General features: G+C 38.7%; 1 protein-coding gene across 1 annotated transcript in view; it reads left to right on the top strand.

Moving 5' to 3' along the window:
• Positions 1–20,861, top strand: part of LOC131109833 (protocadherin-15-like) — a 184,547-nt gene that overhangs the window by 44,556 nt on the left and 119,130 nt on the right. The window contains exons 5-10 of the mRNA XM_078788842.1: positions 1,257–1,322; positions 6,930–7,090; positions 9,158–9,313; positions 13,747–13,866; positions 16,101–16,211; positions 19,607–19,777. Coding sequence (XP_078644968.1) covers positions 1,257–1,322; positions 6,930–7,090; positions 9,158–9,313; positions 13,747–13,866; positions 16,101–16,211; positions 19,607–19,777 — 785 coding nt within the window. The remainder of the gene's footprint in view (positions 1–1,256; positions 1,323–6,929; positions 7,091–9,157; positions 9,314–13,746; positions 13,867–16,100; positions 16,212–19,606; positions 19,778–20,861) is intronic.

The following is a 20,861-nucleotide window of genomic DNA, read 5'->3' as shown; positions in this document are numbered from 1 at the left end:
ACTGATTATGGGATGCATTCAATTGTAATCTGATGCATGTTCAAATGAAATAAAACCATTAACGTTTTTTTTAAAATTAAAAAAAAATTAAATTAAATAAAACCATTAAAAAAAATTTAAAAAGTATATTTTTTTTAATTAAATTATATGAATTAAATTAAAAAACTTATTATATGAACTGATTATGGGATGCACTCAATTGTAATTCGATGCATGTTCAAATGAAATTAAACCATTAAAAAATGTTTTCATTAATTAAAAAAAATAAATAAATAAAAAAATTATAAATAATAAATTACATTAAATTATAAAACTATATTAGAAAGCAAGAAGTGAACAAATGTAAGTTACTGATTGTAAAAGTACCAGATGGCGGGGTAGGATTTAATAAGCTTTGCTTCTTCCTACTCCTTTTGGACATGTGGAACTGTGAACTGATTATGGGATGCATTCAATTGTAATCTGATGCATGTTCAAATGAAATAAAACCATTAAATTATTATTTTTTTAATAAAAAGATATGATTTTTTTATTAAATAAAAAAAAACTGAAATTATATTAGAAAAGCAGGAAGTGAACAAATGTAACAGTTACTGATTGTAAAAGTACCAGATGTAATCTAATGCATGTTCGAATAAAATAAAACCATTAAAATTATTTTTAATAAAAAAAATAAATAAATAAAATTTTAATTAAAAAAATTAAATAAAAAAAATAAATTATATGAGAAAGGCAGGAGGTGAACAAATGTAACAGTTACTGATTGTAAAAGTACCAGATGGAGGGGTAGGATTTAATAAGCTTTGCTTCTTCCTACTCCTTTTGGACATGTGGAACTGTGAACTGATTATGTGATGCATTCAATTGTAATCTGATGCATGTTCAAATAAAATGAAACCATGAAAAAAAAAATTTGTCATTAATTTTTTTTTATAAATTTTTTTTATTAAAACATTTTTGTTTAATAAAAAATTATAAAACTTATTTAAAATGTTATTGATTTTTAAAAAAAAATTTAAATTAAAAAAAATTAATAAAAAAATACTTAAATTATATTATGAAAGCAGGAAGTGAACAAATGTAACAGTTACTGATTGTAAAAGTACCAGATGGAGGGGTAGGATTTAATGAGCTTTGCTTCTTCCTACTCCTTTTGGACATGTGGAACTGTGAACTGATTATGTGATGCATTCAATTGTAATCTGATGCATGTTCAAATGAAATTAAACCATTACCATTTATAATTTGTCTTCCAGAATGCAAACTGTCTCGTTCCGGTCCTCCTGCTACCATTGTTGCCATAGATGAGGAGAGTCCCAATGGTAAGTTGTAATTCAATGACCACCTCATTGGATGCGGGAGAGATACGCTACAGGAACTTTTAACAGTCTTACCCAAACTTTGCACAAACACAGCGAGAAGTTCTTGACCTTTTTCAACAGCTGCCAATTGGCGCCGGTGTGTAACCTGCGCTCATTAATATTCATCAGTCCTCAGCTGAGCGTTGCCGTTGCTGGAGGGCCCCGTGTCTTCTCCACAAACTTGAGCTCGGGTGTCAACGGAAGTCTTGCTGCTCCACCTGTGTCTTTTAACTGGTAACAAGGCTAAGTGGAGCAGATGCAGTCTTTTATGGCCTCCTTTCAGACGGCTGGCTTTTTAATCAGGCTTAGGAACAACAAAGCAGGAGCAACAAGTGTTGTTTTAGTTCAATGGAAATTTGTAAAACATTTTTAAGGGACTTACAAACAAGTATTACAGGTCTCACAGCTACGAGACCCAAGTTCGATTCCACCCTCGGCCATCTCTGTGTGGAGTTTGCATGTTCTCCCCGTGCATGCATGGGATTGTCCGGGTACTCCGGTTTCCTCCCACATTCCAAAAACATGATAGGTTAATTGGCCAGTCCAAATTGTCCATAGGTATGAATGTGAGTGTGAATGGTTGTTTGTCTATATGTGCCCTTTGATTGGCTGGCCACCAGTCCAGGGTGTACCTCTCGCCCGAAGATTTTTTAATTTTATTTTATTTTATTTTATTTTATTTTATTTTATTTTATTTTATTTTATTTTATTTTATTATTTTTTTATTTTATTTATTTATTTTATTTTATTATTTATTATTTACAATTAAATAAAATAATAAAAAAATAATAAAAATAATTTAATTAAATTAAAAACCAATTAAATTAAAAACCAATTAAATTATATTAGGAAAGCAGGAAGACAAAACATGACATTAAATTAAATTAAATTAAATTAAATTAAATTAAATTAAATTAAATTACATTAAATTACATTAAATTACATTAAATTACATTAAATTACATTACATTAAATTACATTAAATTACATTAAATTACATTAAATTACATTAAATTAGGAAAGCAGGAAGTGAACAAATGTAACAGTTACTGATTGTAAAAGTACCAGATGGAGGGGTAGGATTTAATAAGCTTTGCTTCTTCCTACTCCTTTTTGGACATGTGGAACTGTGAACTGATTATGTGATGCATTCAATTGTAATCTGATGCATGTTCAAATGAAATAATCAGGTTCTACTAAGACTGATCCCGATAACGAAATAATTATAGATAGTATGACCCATAATAGACGGCCATGGGAAGACAACAAATGAAACGATAAACATGCAACAAACACCATTATAAACAGCAACAGAACCAATGTTGCAATGGCTATAAGGAGAAAACCTTTACTGCATTTGACTTTCACGATACTTCTAATGCTTAATAACAAACTACTTCTATCGAAGTAGTAGAAAATAGACTTAAACGTGACGTAAACAAGGCTAATAATCACAATAATCATACACTTACATATTGTATTTTCCCATTGTGGAATATTTCATGAAGTTTTGCTTTCCATTTCGAGCTCATTTCTTTCGTGCAATGTGTCTCGGCTGTGCAGTAATGGGATTTGTTGTTCCTTTGTGTCTGTTTGTGTAGACTACCGACAAAAAAAAAAAAAAAAATCATAGTTTAAAATGGATCTATTCATTAGAATAAAAAGAAAGTACAATGCGCACAATATAAACACGCTACATGTACCACATGTACGAAGCGTGTTTGTTTGGTTTTTTTTGCCGTCGCTCTGTAGGTCATTCATGTGTCGGTGACCTCCTAACCGGACAATAATATAGCGGCCAAACGATTTGCATGCATTAGCTGCAGCTCAGAGAACCGTTAGATGTGACGCAGTCAATCATTCATCAGATAATCAGCGTATGAAACCGAGTGTAATTACAGTCCTCGGCGCCGACTGCTTATAAAGTAAACAGCTTTGCTTTTATTATTATTATTATTATGACTCCTGAAAGGTCTGGAATCCAATGGAAATTGTTATTCCATGCAAAGCATTAGCCCTCAGCAAAATAGGATTGCATTTGTTTGCACTGTATGAGTTTAAAGGTAATTATCCAAATGTATCAATATCCTGCACGGTATCAATCACTCGTGTGATTCATACACGTTCATTTTTATTGCAGATTTATACAATATGTCAATCAAAGGTCATGTAGATGTGTTGTTGTAATGAACTTCATTCATTCATTCATTCATTTCAGCTGGAGCCTATCCCAGCTGTCTTCAGGCGAGAGGCGGGGTACACCCTGGACTGGTGGCCAGCCAATCACAGGGCACATATAGACAAACAACCATTCACACTCACATTCATACTACTTACTGAGTCTTTTGAGCTTGCATAGTAGTTGGTTAATATTCTGCATCATACATTGGTAGTGTATTGTCTGGTTGATGTGGCACAATACTCTTACTGTAGTACTGTAGCTATATATGCAGTATATGTATTTACATTCATACATCCTTTTTGATTGTAGAAAAAAAATGTCTTTCTATCTGTGATTAATTATGAGTTAACTATGTAACAAAATGTGATTAATTTGTGATTAAATATTTTAAGCGAATGATAATTTCAGTGAGTGTGAATGGTTGTTTGTCTATATGCGCCCTGTGATTGCACCCCACCTCTCGCCCCAAGACAGCTGGGATAGGCTCCTGCACCCCTGCGACCCTTGTGAGGATAAGCGGTAGAAAATGAATGAATGAATAACATCAATAAGAATAATATAAGAAATGCTGGAGCCTATCCCAGCTGTCTTCTTCAGGCGAGAGGCGGGGTACACCCTGGACTGGTCGCCAGCCAGCCAATCACAGGGCACATATAGACAAACAACCATTCACACTCACATTCATACCTATGGACAATTTGGAGTCGCTAATTAACCTAGCATGTTTTTGGAATGTGGGAGGAAACCGGAGTACCCGGTCCACCCGAGAGTGGAATTGAACTCTTATCTCCGAGATGTGAGGCCTGCGTGCTAACCACTTGGGCGCCGTGCAGCCAAGAAGACCTGTAAATGTTACATTAATTAATTCATTCACTTTCTACCGCTTACCGCTTATGAATGAATGAATGAACTGTGGTATAGCTTCGAGGTAAATAGAAACAACAACTGAAAGTAGTGCACGTTGTGGAAGGAGAGCCATAGGAGAGTCATATAAACAATATTTGTCGCTCCTGCGTGTGCTTCCACATACAACATCTGCACAAACACACACCGCGGAATCTAATATCTGACACCAAAATTGGGTCACCGCCCTCTGTGCTCCCTCTGCAACGCCACTGAATTGCCATGACGTGATTTGCTGATGTGGAGAAAACGGCGGAGAGGAGGGGTGGAATTTAATCAAATGGCTTTCTTTACATTAGAAATAGGATAGAAAATTCATGGAGAGATTTTCAGATGATGTGGTCTCAAAAGTCCTTGATGCTGGTTTCTCAGGGGGGAGGGAAAAACACCAGAAGGAAGATGCTGATAATTCAGTCCCTTTTTGTTGGACTGTATCTAATAAACCTCACCGTGTTCAAACTTATGTCCCTTTATGAGGATTTGCGACTGAGTACCGCATATCAGGACAAAATGCACTCGAACTAGCAGATAGCGATGCTGGCCTGTGTTGGATTTGTTGTATTAGTAATGCAAGGATGGAAATTTGATGATGATTTTTCTTTAAAAACAGCTTCCATAGGTTAATGTGGCCGAGTAACCGCAACAGCCACTTCCTGACTCTTGTAAAAATATATGGACTGGAAAGCTAATTAATACCAATGGTATATTCTCTAGTAGAAAATGACTGCAGTGAGGCTGCACGGTGCACGAGTGGTTAGTGCGCAGGCCTCACAGCTAGGAGACAGCGAGTTCAATTCCACCTCAGGTGGACCGGGTACTGCGGTTTCCTCCCACATTCCAAAAACATGCTAGGTTAATTGGCGACTCCAAATTGTCCATAGGTATGAATGTGAGTGTGAATGGTTGTTTGTCTATATGTGCCCTGTGATTGGCTGGCTGGCCATCAGTCCAGGGTGTGCCCCGCCTCTCGCCCGAAGACAGCTGGGATAGGCTCCAGCATGAATGAGTGAATAGTTTGATCTGCGGCTGCACGGTGGTCGAGTGGGTAGCGCGCGGCCACGCAGCGAGGAGACACAAGTTTGATTCCGCATCTCTGTGGAGTTTGCTTGTTCTCCCCAGTTTTCTCCGGGTTCTCCGATTTCCTCCCACATTCCAAAAACATGCTAGGTTAATTAGCGACTCCAAATTGTCCATAGGTATGAATGTGAGTGTGAATGGTTGTTTGTCTATATGTGCCCTGTGATTGGCTGGCTGGCCATCAGTCCAGGGTGTGCCCCGCCTCTCGCCCGAAGACAGCTGGGATAGGCTCCAGCATGAATGAGTGAATAGTTTGATCTGGGGCTGCACGGTGGTCGAGTGGGTAGCGCGCGGCCACGCAGCGAGGAGACACGAGTTTGATTCCGCATCTCTGTGGAGTTTGCATGTTCTCCCCAGTTATCTCCGGGTTCTCCGGTTTCCTCCCACATTCCAAAAACATGCTAGGTTAATTAGCGACTCCAAATTGTCCATAGGTATGAATGTGAGTGTGAATGGTTGTTTGTCTATATGCGCCCTGTGATTGGCTGGCCACCAGTCCAGGGTGTACCCCACCTCTCTCCCGAAGACAGCTGGGATAGGCTCCAGCATGCACCGCGACCCTCGTGAGGATAAGCGGTAGAAAATAAATGAGTGAATAGTTTGATCTGGGGCTGCACGGTGGACAAGTGGATGCCATGCAGCTAGGAGACACGAGTTTGATTCCGCATCTCTGTGGAGTTTGCATGTTCTCCCCAGTTATCTCCGGGTTCTCCGGTTTTCTCCCACATTCCAAAAACATGCTAGGTTAATTAGCGACTCCAAATTGTCCATAGGTATGAATGTGAGTGTGAATGGTTGTTTGTCTATATGTGCCCTGTGATTGTGATTTCCATTTTCTAATAAAACCCCAAAAATCACGCTGAAAGTACAAATAACAAAGCTGACTTTTCAAAGTATAACCTTCCAATTAACGGCCTGTCCTCTTTTGCTGTTTAGGTAATTCCAACATTGACATGCTCGAGTGCCACCCCTCAATAGACATGTTGTACGAAAACATCAGTCTTAATAGGCAGCAAATATTGACTGCAGTTTTGTGGTCAAATACATAATAGTTGTATAGTTAATAATGCAAAGGCTGAAAAATGCAGTTTCAAGTAAGTTGTCTAGTAGTACATGTCTGTCCTTGGTGGTAGCACTCGTGGACCTTATTATGTTTTCATCTTTTCATGTCTTGTGAAAATAATATGTGGCCTATAATGACGTATAGGCCACATTGCTGTCACCGGTATTGAACATACGTGTGTGTACAGATCATTATCTCCAAGACAAGAACAAACCGCTGCATAGAAAATGTCATATCCTCAATTATAAGTAATACATTTACTGTTTTTTTTTTATTTTGTGTCCGATTCCTGTATGGATTCATCGAGGTTTTCCCATGTCTGCACGTTCTTCTACGTATTCAGGAACCCTGTTGGTGGAGAACATGCAGATCAATGGCGTGGCCGAGGGACCGGGTCGAACCATTTCTTTGTCTCTGAGGGACAACCACGACTACTGGGTGATTCTGGACCCCGCCAAGCAAGCCCTGTACCTCAACAGCACCGGGCGTGTCCTCGATAGAGATGTATGGATGCAAAAATTATTATTTATTTTTTAGATTTGATTCATAGTTTATTGAGTTTGATATTGTTATTGTAGAAAATTCAACCATTTTAAAGGACAAGACTACAGAAATGAGTCTTTAATATACTGTAGAGTAGTCAGTGTACAGCTTGTACTATCCACTGCCTTAATGTTAGCTCGACATGTTGCTGTTATTCGCCGCCAAAGCGAGCCACTACGCTCCCATCACATCATCTTTGGTGCGAACCGGCACCAGTTGGTGCCAGTTGGAAGCTAGTTTGAGCCACTGCATGCCACTCGGCGCCACAGCAAATTGCATTGGCACGAACTGCCGCTGGCCAAGTGGACTCCTAGCATCATTGGTGCAACTTGGCTCGCGCCATTACATTCCAGTGGATTCCAATAAGCGGATTGTTTACGCCATTTAGTTCCACTTGGTGGATGAATATTTAAAACATTTTGAAATTTTATTGCGGCCAAACTTGAATTTTTGCCACCGTTACGGGCCATTACGAGCCAGTTGGGAGGCAGTTTGAGCCACTGCATGCCACTAGGTGCCACAGCAAATTGCATTGGCACGAACTGGCGCTGACCCAGTGGACTCCGAGCATCATTGGCGCAACTTGGCTCGTGCCATTACATTCCAGTGGATTCCAATAAGCGGATGGTTTGTGCCGTTTGGTTCCACTCGGTGGACACTTTGTGACGAAGATTTTGAACATTTTGAAATTATCTTGCCGCCAAACTGAATTTTTGCCACCGTTACGGCCCACCACGAGCCATTTGGGAGGCAGTTTGAGCCACTACATGCCACTAGGTGCAACAGCAAATTGCATTGGCACCAATTGGCACCAACTGGCGCCGACCCAGTGGACTCCTAGCATCATTAGCACAACTTGGCTCGTGCCATTACATTCCAGTGGATTCCAATAAGCGGATGGTTTGTGCCGTTTGGTTCCACTTGGTGGACACTTTGTGACGAAGATTTTGAACATTTTGAAATTATCTTGCCGCCAAACTGAATTTTTGCCACCGTTACGGCCCACCACGAGCCATTTGGGAGGCAGTTTGAGCCACTACATGCCACTAGGTGCAACAGCAAATTGCATTGGCACCAATTGGCACCAACTGGCGCCGACCCAGTGGACTCCTAGCATCATTAGCACAACTTGGCTCGTGCCATTACATTCCAGTGGATTCCAATAAGCGGATGGTTTGTGCCGTTTGGTTCCACTTGGTGGACACTTTGTGACGAAGATTTTGAACATTTTGAAATTATCTTGCCGCCAAACTGAATTTTTCCCACCACGAGCCATTTGGGAGGCAGTTTGAGCCACTACATGCCACTAGGTGCAACAGCAAATTGCATTGGCACCAATTGGCACCAACTGGCGCCGGCCCAGTGGACTCCTAGCATCATTGGCGCAACTTGGCTCGCACCATTACATTCCAATGGATTTTTTCTTGCCATCAAACTGAATTTTTGACGCCGTTACGGGCCACCACGAGCCAGATGGGAGGCAGTTTGAGCCACTGGATGCCACTGGGCACTTTATTGGCGACACTAGGCGCCACAGCAAATTGCATTGACGCGAACTGGCATCAACTGGCGCCGGCCAAGTGGCACAACTTGGCTCGCGCCATCACATTCCAGTGGATTCCAATTCCAATTATTGGATTCCAATAATGGTTTGCACCGTTTGGTTCCACTTGGTGGACGAATATTTTAAACATTTAGAAATTATCTTGCCGCCAAACTGAATTTTTGCCACTGTTACGGGCCACCATGAGCCAGTTAGGAGGCAGTTTGAGCCACTGGATGCCACTAGGCACCTTATTGGCGCAAATTGCATTGACGCGAACTGGCATCAACTGGCGCCGGCCCAGCGGTTTCTCACTGCTTCCCAAGAGGAATTCACGTTTCTCCTCAGGGAGCCTCAGCTCCCAGCTACACAAGCTGTACGCTGACTACTCTAAAGTATATACTGTGCAGTTTTCTGTTAACATTCAGTCATTAAAATGGTTACTACTTCTTCCACTTTACTGCGTTTACTTGTCTGTTTTCTAGCCGCCATCCTACATCCAGTCCATCGTGGTCCAGGTCCAGTGCACCAACGAGCTGGTGGGTACCGTGATCCTCCACGAGGTCCGTATCGTGGTGCGGGATCGCAACGACAACGCGCCACATTTCCAGCAACCCAGATACTACGTGGCAGTGAACGAGGTAAAAAAAAAAAATAAAATAAAAAATAGTCGGAATACTTATCCCCGCAGCTGTCACTCTCCCTGGCATGTTACAAGACTCCCCGCGGTCACGACTTGAGCGTTATAGAGCAGGAGGCAGAATCGATCACTTGAACTCTCGCCAATTTGACTTCGCTTCTCCGAGCGTCGCATGTCAGTGCAATTTATTGGGCGAATGGCGGCGTTAAAAGCAGCGATTGAAAGCCGCTTCTTTTAAATGCCAAACCTGTTGTTCCTGTGCTCTCTGAAGCCACAGGGAAGGGGGAGGTCGAGGGGGGGGGGGAGCAGAAATAACTTGCAAAAAAAAAAAAAACTCCAACTGGACAGGGGAGCGCTTGTCGGGCGGCTGCCAGAGCAGGCAGACCCGGGCGGATGCTGCAGAATATCTCATTATGCAATTTTTCCACAAGCCTGTCCAACTCAATCTGTCTCCCGAAAGAAGCCCTCCGTTCCTACATCCCTTCACCTCTGGCAGCTCTTCATCCTGTCACCTTTTCTCAACCTTGCCGCCCTTCCTCTGCCACACTCCATATACTTTCCGCTGTCTTTTTTTTTTTTTTTTTTCCTACCCTTCTCCGACACATCACTCCCGGCTCTTCATTCAGCTACCACACCATTCCGGAGATGCCTCATTATTAAAATATGCAGTCTGATGTACATGCTAGTCTGTTATTTCCACTTATCGGCTTGTCAGTACATGTTGTGTGTAGTACTGTAAATACTTTTATTATTATCTTATTATTTCAAATTTTTATATTGTATATTTGTATTTGTTATATTTATTTTGTATATAAAAATATCAGGGCTGCACGGTGGGCGAGTGGTTAGCGCACAGGCCTCACAGCTATGAGACCCGAGTTCAATTCCTCCCTTGGCCATCTCTGTGTGGACTTTTCTCCGGGTACTCCGGTTTCCTCCCACATTCCAAAAACATGCTAGGTTAATTAGCGACTCCAAATTGTCCATAGGTATGAATGTGAGTGTGAATGGTTGGTTGACTATATGTGCCCTGTGATTGGCGTGTACTCCGCCTCTCACTCGAAGACAGCTGGGATAGGCTCCAGCACCACGTGACCCTCGTGAGGATAAGCGGTAGAAAATATATGAATGAATAATTGAACGTGACAAAGGGGCTGCACGGTGGATGAGTGGTTAGCACGCAGGCCTCACAGCTAGGAGACCCAAGTTCGATTCCACCCTCAGCCATCTCTGTGTGGAATTTGCATGTTCTCCCCGTGTATGCGTGGGTTTTTTTTTTCGGGTACTCCAGTTTCCTAAAAATATCAGGGATGCACGTTGTTCGAGTGGTTAGCGCGCAGGCCTCACAGCTATGAGACCCGGGTTCAATTCTACTCTCTGCCATCTTTGTGTGGAGTTTGCATGTTTTCTCCGGGTACTCCGGTTTCCTCCCACATTCCAAAAACATGCTAGGTTAATTAGCGACTCCAAAATGTCCATAGGTATGAATGTGAGTGTGAATGGTTGTTTGTCTATATGTGCCCTGTGATTGGCTGGCCACCAGTCCAGGGTGTACCCCGCATCTCGCCCGAAAACAGCTGGGATAGGCTCCAGCAATTCATTTTTTTCAGTAATTCATTCATTTTCTACTGCTTATCCTCACAAGGGTCGCAGGGGTGCTGGAGCCTATCCCAGCTGTCTTGGGGTGAGAGGCGGGGTACACCCTGGACTGGTGGCCAGCCAATCACAGGGCACATATAGACAAACAACCATTCACACTCACTGAAATTATCATTCGCCTAAAATATTTAATCACAAATTAATCACATTTTGTACATAGTTAACTCATAATTAATCACAGATAGAAATACTTTTTTTCTACAATCAGTAAGGATGTTTGAATGTGAGTGTGAATGGTTGTTTGTCTATATGTGCCCTGTGATTGGCTGGCTGGCCACCAGTCCAGGGTGTACCCCGCCTCTTGCCCGAAAACAGCTGGGATAGGCTCCAGCACCCCCGCGACCCTCGTGAGGAAAAGCGGTAGAAAATGAATGAATGAATGAATGAAAGATATCGGGGCTGCACGGTGGTCGAGTGGTTAACACGCAGGCCTCACAGCTATGAGACCCGGGTTCAATTCTACTCTCCGTAATTTTAGACCTATGTCTAAACGAGCACGGTCATTTATTTGCAGGCATATTACACAACAGCATCAACAGAACCAATGTTGTAATAACACCATCCTGCTGATGAGGTCATTCTAAAGCAAGATGACCTTCATACCAAGGGAAAGATTTTACAGCGCATACAGAGGTAAAAAAAATTTGCTTTGATGCCTAAAATGCAGCTACTATCAGGAGGTTGTCTGCAGCCACAGCTGGGTAACAATAAGGTACACCAAATTACCGAAACTCATTAGTTCTTAATTAGTTCCCCATAGCTGTGTTTTTGGTGTTGTGGGTATTATAATATTACATTATAATATTCATTCAAAATTTTTTTTGCTTACCATTCTGCAAAATTGTGCAAAACCTGCCACTGCCCTTCTTCCAGCGACTGCACCATTCAGGAGATGCATGATTATTAAAATACGCAGCGGCCAAGGTAAATGTGGTCAACGCGGCTGTTTAAAAACCAATAAATCCGCTCCTACATGGGCGGTAACGTAGAAGCGGGAACAGATTTAGTCCATCTTGAAGTGCGAGTCTTCTCATTAGGCAAAACATCAAATCTCATCTGGAGGCATTAAAAGTACTCCGAGTTGGTACTAACTCCCCAAGCAGGTTGATCATCTTTATAACCTGCGTCAGTACTTCATTTATGAGGGGTGTGATAGGTTCTATGCAGATAACCCAAAAAGGAACATTTATGTAGGACAACAGTGAAGCTAAGCCAAATAAAACGTTTCTCATGCTGTTTGGAGATTAGATTCACGTTTTGGCATGGAGCTACAAAGCCCATGGCTGGGAAAAACAAACAAAAATGTAGCATGGCGAGAAAAAAAAATGTTTGTTGGCAATGTTTTCCTTTCATGTTCAGTGGTACGTTCCCCCCCCCACTAAAAATAGATGAAGGAAAAACACTCTTTCAGACAAAAAAATCGACTTACCTTGTTTGCATCCACCGCTTATAGTTTTTGAGAGATAAAATAAATCTGCATTGTTGTCTTCGGTACAACCTAGACTGGTGGCCAGCCAATCACAGGGCACATATAGACAAACAACCATTCACACTCACATTCATACCTATGGAAAATTTGGAGTCGCTAATTAACCTAGCATGTTTTTGGAATGTGGGAGGAAACCGGAGTACCCGGAGAAAACATGCAAACTCCACACAGAGATGGCAGAGAGTAGAATCGAACCCGGGTCTCGTAGCTGTGAGGCCAGCGCGCTAACCACTCGACTGCCATGCAGTATACAAAATAAATATTCATTCATTCATTCATTTTCTACCGCTTTTCCTCACGAGGGTTGCGGGGGTGCTGGAGCCTATCCCAGCTGTCTTGGGGCGAGAGGCGGGGTACACCCTGGACTGGTGGCCAGCCAATCACAGGGCACATATAGACAAACAACCATTCACACTCACATTCTTACCACTTACTGAGTCTTTTGCGCTCGCATAGGAGTTGGTTAATATTCTGCATCATACATTGGTAGTGTATTGTCTGGTTGATGTGGCACAATACTCTTACTGTAGTACTGTAGTTATATATGCAGTATATGTATTTACATTCAGCAGCCATTTTTATTCATTCATTCATTCATTCATTTTCACAAGTGTTGCAGGGGTGCTGGAGCCTATCCCAGCTGTCTTCGGACAAGAGGTGGGGTACACCCTGGACTGGTGGCCAGCCAATCACAGGGCACATATAGACAAACAACCATTCACACTCACATTCATACCTATGGACAATTTGGAGTCGCTAATTAACCTAGCATGTTTTTGGAATGTGGGAGGAAACCAGAGTAAACCCACGCATGCACGGGGAAAACGTGCAAACTCCACACAGAGATGGCCGAGTGTGGAATTGAACTCTGGTCTCCTAGCTGTGAGGCCTGCGTGGTAACCACTCGACCGCCGTGCAGCTGAGTATATAGTCATTCCAATTAAAAATGACATGTTTCTACCAAAATATTCAAATTACATGAAAAACTTTGTAAAGCGGGCTTAGCCTCACAGTTAAGAGATCCGAGTTCAATTCCACCCTCGACCATCTCTGTGTGGAGTTTGCATGCTCTCCTCATGTATGTGTGGGTTTTCTCCGGGTACTCCGGTTTCCTCCCACGTTCCAAAAACATGCTAGGTTAAATGTGGGGGGGCGACATGCAAACTCCACACAGAGATGCCCGAGTAATAAATAATAATAATAATAATAATAATAATAATAAAGTAAACCACTACTACTACCAATTTGAGAATGACTACAAATGATGTCGTATGTTGTGTTTCCAGTTAACTCCAGTGGGCACCACCATCTTTTCGGGCTTCTGGGGCAACAACGGGGCGACCGATATCGACGACGGCCCCAACGGACAAATCGAATACACCATCCAGCACAACCCCAGAGACCCAGTAAGTATTTCTAACATTAGACTCAGACATCACAGCAACATGCTTTGTTTTGTGTGCGCCTTCCATCTCAAAAATCCCAAACCCAAAATATCAGTTATGATTTTTTATAAATGACCCGGGAGGCACATACTCCGACTCTTTTTTTTTTTTTTTTTTTTTTTTTAATCAACTTTTCAAAGGTTTTGTTGATGATTCTGATCGTTTGCTCCCTCCAAGAAATCCAATTTAACACTCTGTCATATTCTCTCCCTTTTCATCTGTATTGATTTTTTGGGAACATTATTTTTTTTTTTTGCAAAGTGTGTCCATTTTTAGCCCTCCAGCACAGGAATATTAAACTTCTAATTTAATCTTTGTTGTGATTCTACTCGGCCAAACGTAATCAAGCACATAAATACCTTTTTTAAGCTTGTTTTGGCTCAGAAGTTTTGATTAGTAGAGAGCGTGTTTGTTTTTCTTCAGTAACTGCTTAGAAGTGTAGAAAGGGCGAGGATTTAATACGCTCTGTTTCTTCCTACTACCATACCATACCATACCATACCATGCCATACCATACCATACCATACCATACCATATCTTACTTATTGTGTGGAAATATGGGCTAATAACTATAAAAGCAATCTTCACTCGCTAAATGTACTGCAAAAAAGGCCAGTAAGGATAATTCATAATGCCGCCTACAGAGAACATACTAACTCCTTATTTCTAAAATCACAAATACTTCAACTTGCTGATATAGTTCATCTTCAAACAGCTAAAATAATGCATAAGGCTAAAAAATAATAAATGATAATTTAATAATAATAAAACATATAAAAAATATAAAAATAAGAACACCAACCGATGTGTGGAAATATGGGGTAATAACTATAAAAGCAAAATTTAAAAAATTTAAAATTAAACAATTAAAAAAATTCAAAACATTTAAAATAAAAAATGTAATTGAAAAATTAAAAATAAAAAACAAAAAAAATATTAAACTATATTAGGAAAGCAGGAAGTGAACAAATGTGACAGTTACTGATTGTAAATTGAACCCTCGAGCCTGAGTACTTTGGTAATGACTTAATACTAACAGCTTTTAGTAAAGATAAGTCACCTCGTACTTCGGTACGTGACAAAAATTAAATTAAATTTAATTAAAAAACAATTAAAATAAATTAAATTAAATTAAAAACAATTAAATTAAAAAACAATTAAATTAAAAAAAAACTATTAAATTAAAAAACTATTAAATTTAATTAAAAAACAATTAAATTATATTAGGAAAGCAGGAAGTGAACAAATGTAACAGTTACTGATTGTAAATTGAACCCTCGAGCGTGAGTACTTTGGTAATGACTTAATACTAATAACTTTTAGTAAAGATAAGTCACCTCGTACTCCGGTACGTGACAAAAATTTAAATTAAATTAAATTAACAATCAAAATAAATGAAATTAAATTAAAAACAATAAAAGTAAAAAAAACAATTAAATTAAACAATTAAATTAAATTAAAAAACAATTAAATTATATTAGGAAAGCAGGAAGTGAACAAATGTAAGAGTCACTGATTGTAAATTGAACCCTCGAGCGTGTGTACTTTGGTAATGACTTAATACTAACAACTTTTAGTAAAGATAAGTCACCTCGTACTCCGGTACATGACAAAAATTTAAATTAAATTAAATTAAATTAACAATCAAAATAAATGAAATTAAATTAAAAACAATAAAAGTAAAAAAAAATTAAATTAAAAAAACAATTAAATTAAACAATTAAATTAAATTAAAAAACAATTAAATTATATTGGGAAAGCAGGAAGTGAACAAATGTAATAGTTACTGATTGTAAATTGAACCCTCGAGTGTGTGTACTTTGGTAATGACTTAATACTAACAACTTTTAGTAAAGATAAGTCACCTCGTACTTCGGTACGTGACAAAAATTAAATTAAATGAAATTAAAAAACAATTGAATTATATTAGGAAAGCAGGAAGTGAACAAATGTAACAGTTACTGATTGTAAAAGTACCAGATGGAGGGGTAGGATTTAATAAGCTTTGCTTCTTCCTACTCCTTTCGGACATGTGGAACTGTGTTGTGAACTGATTATGTGATGCATTCAATTGTAATCTGATGCGTGTTCAAATGAAATCAAACCATTACCATTACCTCTTTTTTTTCGGACATCATAATCATCAATCAAGTGTAATGTAACTTAATAAATGAAGTAATCTATTACCATTTCAGATGGCCAACAGAACATTCGACATCCCGCTGACGTTGTTTGGCGCCGTGGTGCTCAGGGAGCGGCTCAACTACGAGGAGATAACACGCTACCTGGTCATCATACAAGCTAATGTAAGCGTTTATTATACATATATATATATATATATATATATATGTTTTGGGATATTGTTTTCCTGTGGAGCACTGTTGGAAGTAAATAAAAGTAATCAGCTTTCGACTTGAGCGGAGAATCACGTTATGCAAATGAGCGTTATCATGGAAACATTATTTACACAGTCGTCCCAGACTATTTGTTCTCTGTGGAGCTCGCCTTGAGGGAACTATGAGCTCGTCCTTAATTATCACTAATGTCTTTGTTAATGCCTTTGTTTTCCTTTTATTCCACGCCTCTGTGGATGTTTTATTTGTGAACAAATGTATATGACGATGCTGCAATTAACAGACAAACAGACGGCAACTTTTAGACATGACAGAGCCATCTTTTATCATCTGCTCTTTAACCCTTACATGCACGAGTGATTGAACCCTACACTCTAACATAAGTGGGTCAAAAAGCATGCGTGCGGGTCATTTTTGACCCACTTATGGAAGGTTGGGGTAGTAACACAAAAACTAAAATTTCTTAAAATTTATAAAAAGTAAGTTAAAAATGTGAATGGCATGATAGCAAAAACATGTTTTTTTAGGAATACCTGGAATATGAAATGCTAAAAAATCTTCATTATGAATATATTTCAAGAAAACAACCTGACTGGGTCATTTTTGACCCACTCATGGAAGGTTGGGGTAGTAACACAAAAACTAAAATTTCTTAAAATTTTTAAAAAGTAAGTTAAAAACATGAATGGCATGATAGCAAAAACATGTTTTTTGAGGAATACCTGGAATTAGAAATGATGAAAAATTTTCATTACAAAGATATTTCAAGAAAACAACCTGACCGGGTCATTTTTGACCCACTTATGGAAGGTTGGGGTAGTAACACAAAAACTAAAATTTCTTAAAATTTTTAAAAAGTAAGTTAAAAATGTGAATGGCATGATATCAAAAACATGTTTTTTTAGGAATACCTGTAATATGAAATGATAAAAAATCTTCATAATGAATATATTTCAAGAAAACAACCTGACCGGGTCATTTTTGACCCACTCATGGAAGGTTGGGGTAGTAACACAAAAACTAAAATTTCTTAAAATTTTTAAAAAGTAAGTTAAAAACATGAATGGCATGATAGCAAAAACATGTTTTTTTAGGAATACCTGGAATATGAAATGATAAAAAATCTTCATTATGAAGATATTTCAAGAAAACAACCTGACCGGGTCATTTTTGACCCACTTATGGAAGGTTGGGGTAGTAACACAAAAACTAAAATTTCTTAAAATTTATAAAAAGTAAGTTAAAAATGTGAATGGCATGATAGCAAAAACATGTTTTTTGAGGAATACCTGGAATATGAAATGATAAAAAATCTTCATTATGAAGATATTTCAAGAAAACAACCTGACCGGGTCATTTTTGACCCACTTATGGAAGGTTGGTGTAGTAACACAAAAACTAAAATTTCTTAAAATTTATAAAAAGTAAGTTAAAAATGTGAATGGCATGATAGCAAAAACATGTTTTTTTAGGAATACCTGTAATATGAAATGATAAAAAATCTTCATTACGAAGATATTTCAAGAAAACAACCTGACCGGGTCATTTTTGACCCACTTATGGAAGGTTGGGGTAGTAACACAAAAACTAAAATTTCTTACAATTTTTAAAAAGTAAGTTAAAAACATGAATGGTATGATAGCAAAAACATGTTTTTTTAGGAATACCTGTAATATGAAATGATAAAAAATCTCCATTATGAATATATTTCAAGAAAACAACCTGACTGGGTCATTTTTGACCCACTTATGGAAGGTTGGGGTAGTAACACAAAAACTAAAATTTCTTAAAATTTATAAAAAGTAAGTTAAAAATGTGAATGGTATGATAGCAAAAACATGTTTTTTTAGGAATACCTGGAATTAGAAATGATGAAAAATTTGCATTATGAAGATATTTTAAGAAAACAACCTGACCGGGTCATTTTTGACCCACTTATGGAAGGTTGGGGTAGTAAAAATAATGTCCACATATAGGATGCAGGATTTTCTTTTTCGTGTGTTTTGCACCAGCCGGTATGGATGTGAAATGGATCTTAAATTGTATTCATTATGTCTTTAAAAAAAAAAAAAAATCAAAATTTGTTGAAATATGCAGAGACACCATGTAGACATTATTGGAAAAGTGTCTATGAATATCATTACAGTTTCTGTCGTCTTCAATAGACGTGACAGCATGAACCAGTGGCCAGAAACAAATCATAAATCAGCAGTTGTGAGATCATTAGCAAACAATCATTTTCTTCCTTATATTTTGTGGTGCAAAAATAGCAGCAAAATGGCGAGGATGCTGATATCTACCATTGTGTTATCCATGTGGGGAACGCCTTCAGGAATAATGGGAATGTTCCCGCAAAGCGGGAATGCATGCCAAAGCGGAAATAACTATTTTGCAGAACCTTACTTCTTACATTTCATCCTGTTTGATGATAATTCTGATGATAATTTTTTGAACCGTTTACACCAGGGGTGGGCAAACTATGGCTCGGGGGCCACATCCAGACCGCCAAGTGTTTGAATACGACCCGCTTGTTCTTTCCAAAGTATTTCATTTAAACTCAAAATACAACCATGGCTTGAACCAACCTTAAGCTGGAGCCTATCCCAGCTGTCTTCGGGCGAGAGGCGGGGTACACCCTGGACTTGGTCGCCAGCCAATCACAGGGCACATATAGACAAACAACCATTCACACTTACAGAGTCTTTTGAGCTCACATAGTAGTCGGTTAATATTCTGCATCATACATTGGTAGTGTATTGTCTGGTTGATGCGGCACAATACTTTTACTGTAGTACTGTAGCTATATATGCAGTATATGTATTAACACTCTTGACTGGTTGCCAGCCAATCATTCATTCACTCATTCATTTTCTACCGCTTATCCTCACAAGAGTTGCAGAGGATGCTGGAGCCTATCCCAGCTGTCTTCAGCGCTAACCACTCGGACGCCGTGCAGCCCGATTCATGAAGTTTTTCATGTAATTTGAATATTTTGGTAGAAACATGTCATTTTTAATTGGAATAACTATACACTCGGCTGCACGGCGGTTGAGTGGTTAGCGCGCAGACCTCACAGCTAGGAAACCAAGGTTTAATTTGGTTAATATTCTGCATCATACATTGGTAGTGTATTGTCTGGTTGATTTGTAGTACTGTAGCTATATATGCAATATGCAATATAATAATAATAATATGCAATATGTAATATACTGCATATATACTCCATATAATATATAATATAATGCAATATAAACAATATTTCCTGCTCTAATGTTATTATCACTAAAACTGACATTTTTTGCAAACATTCCGACAAGCACAGCTAGTGAAACTTTATGGTTTTGCAGGACCGAGCCCCATACCCGAGCGAGCGTCGCACCGCCTCCACCACGCTGACCGTAGACGTGCTGGACGGCGACGACCTGGGCCCCATGTTCCTGCCGTGCACGCTCGTGGGCAGCACTCGCGACTGCAGCCCCATCACGTACAAGTCCAGCGTGCTGGAGCTGACGGAGCCGGTAAGACTACACTTTTGTAAAAAAAAAAATACCATAAGTGCGTTCAAATACATTTTTAGCATCTTTTCTAAGATGAATTCTAAATCTAAAGATGAATTACTAAATGTACTGCAAAAAAAGATTTTTTAATTTATTTTAATTTATTTTAATTTATTTTAATTTATTTTAATTTATTTTAATTTATTTTAATTTATTTTAATTTATTTTAATTTTAATTTATTTACAATTAAATTAAAAAAAACAATTACATTAAATTAAAAAAAACAATTAAATCATATTTGGAAAGCAGGAAGTGCACAAATGTAACATTTACTGATTGTAAATTGAGGATTTAATAAGCTTTGCTTCTTCCTACTCCTTTCGGACATGTGGAACTGTGAACTGATTATGGGATGCATTCAATTGTAACCTGATGCATGTTCAAATGAAATAAAACCATTACCATACTGCTTATCCTGTCACAGGGGTGCTGGAGCCTATCCCATTGGCTGGACTGGTCGCCAGCCAATCACAGGGCACATATAGACAAACTTTTTTCATATAGACAAAATTTAATTTAATTTAATTTAATTTAATTTAATTTAATTTAATTTAATTTAATTTAATTTAATTTAATTTAATTTAATTTAATTTAATTTAATTTAGAATTAAATTTAAAAAACAATTAAATCATATTAGGAAAGCAGGAAGTGAACAAATGTAACAGTTACTGATTGTAAATGGAACCCTCGAGCGTGAGTACTTTGGTCATGACTTCATACTAACAATTTTTAGCATCTTTTCTAAGATGAATTCCGCACACACGCGTGGAAAAACACGTGCGTGCCAACAAACACAGCCGTCACGGCTTATTGGACTCTTTGTACACAGTTACCGCTCCATCTTGTTGTTTATAGCGACATCCCCCGCCACTCTTTGACACACATCATTTTTACTGAAGACTCACACACACCAGCGCAGTCAAGAGAGAGCGAGGAGTAAATCAACTTTACAGCGTGCAATTTGGAGAGGAGCAAGTGCGTTCCGACAAGGACGGGCTTCTTTTTTTTTTTTTTTTTTTTTACGATATGAAGAGGAGAGGTAG

This window comes from Doryrhamphus excisus, unplaced genomic scaffold, assembly GCF_037039965.1.
Source record: "Doryrhamphus excisus strain RoL-2023G ecotype Guam unplaced genomic scaffold, RoL_Dexc_Guam_v1.1 HiC_scaffold_24, whole genome shotgun sequence".
NCBI lineage: Eukaryota > Metazoa > Chordata > Actinopteri > Syngnathiformes > Syngnathidae > Doryrhamphus > Doryrhamphus excisus.
Note: the sequence above shows the minus strand (reverse complement) of the source record. Positions and strands in the feature narration are given on the sequence as shown.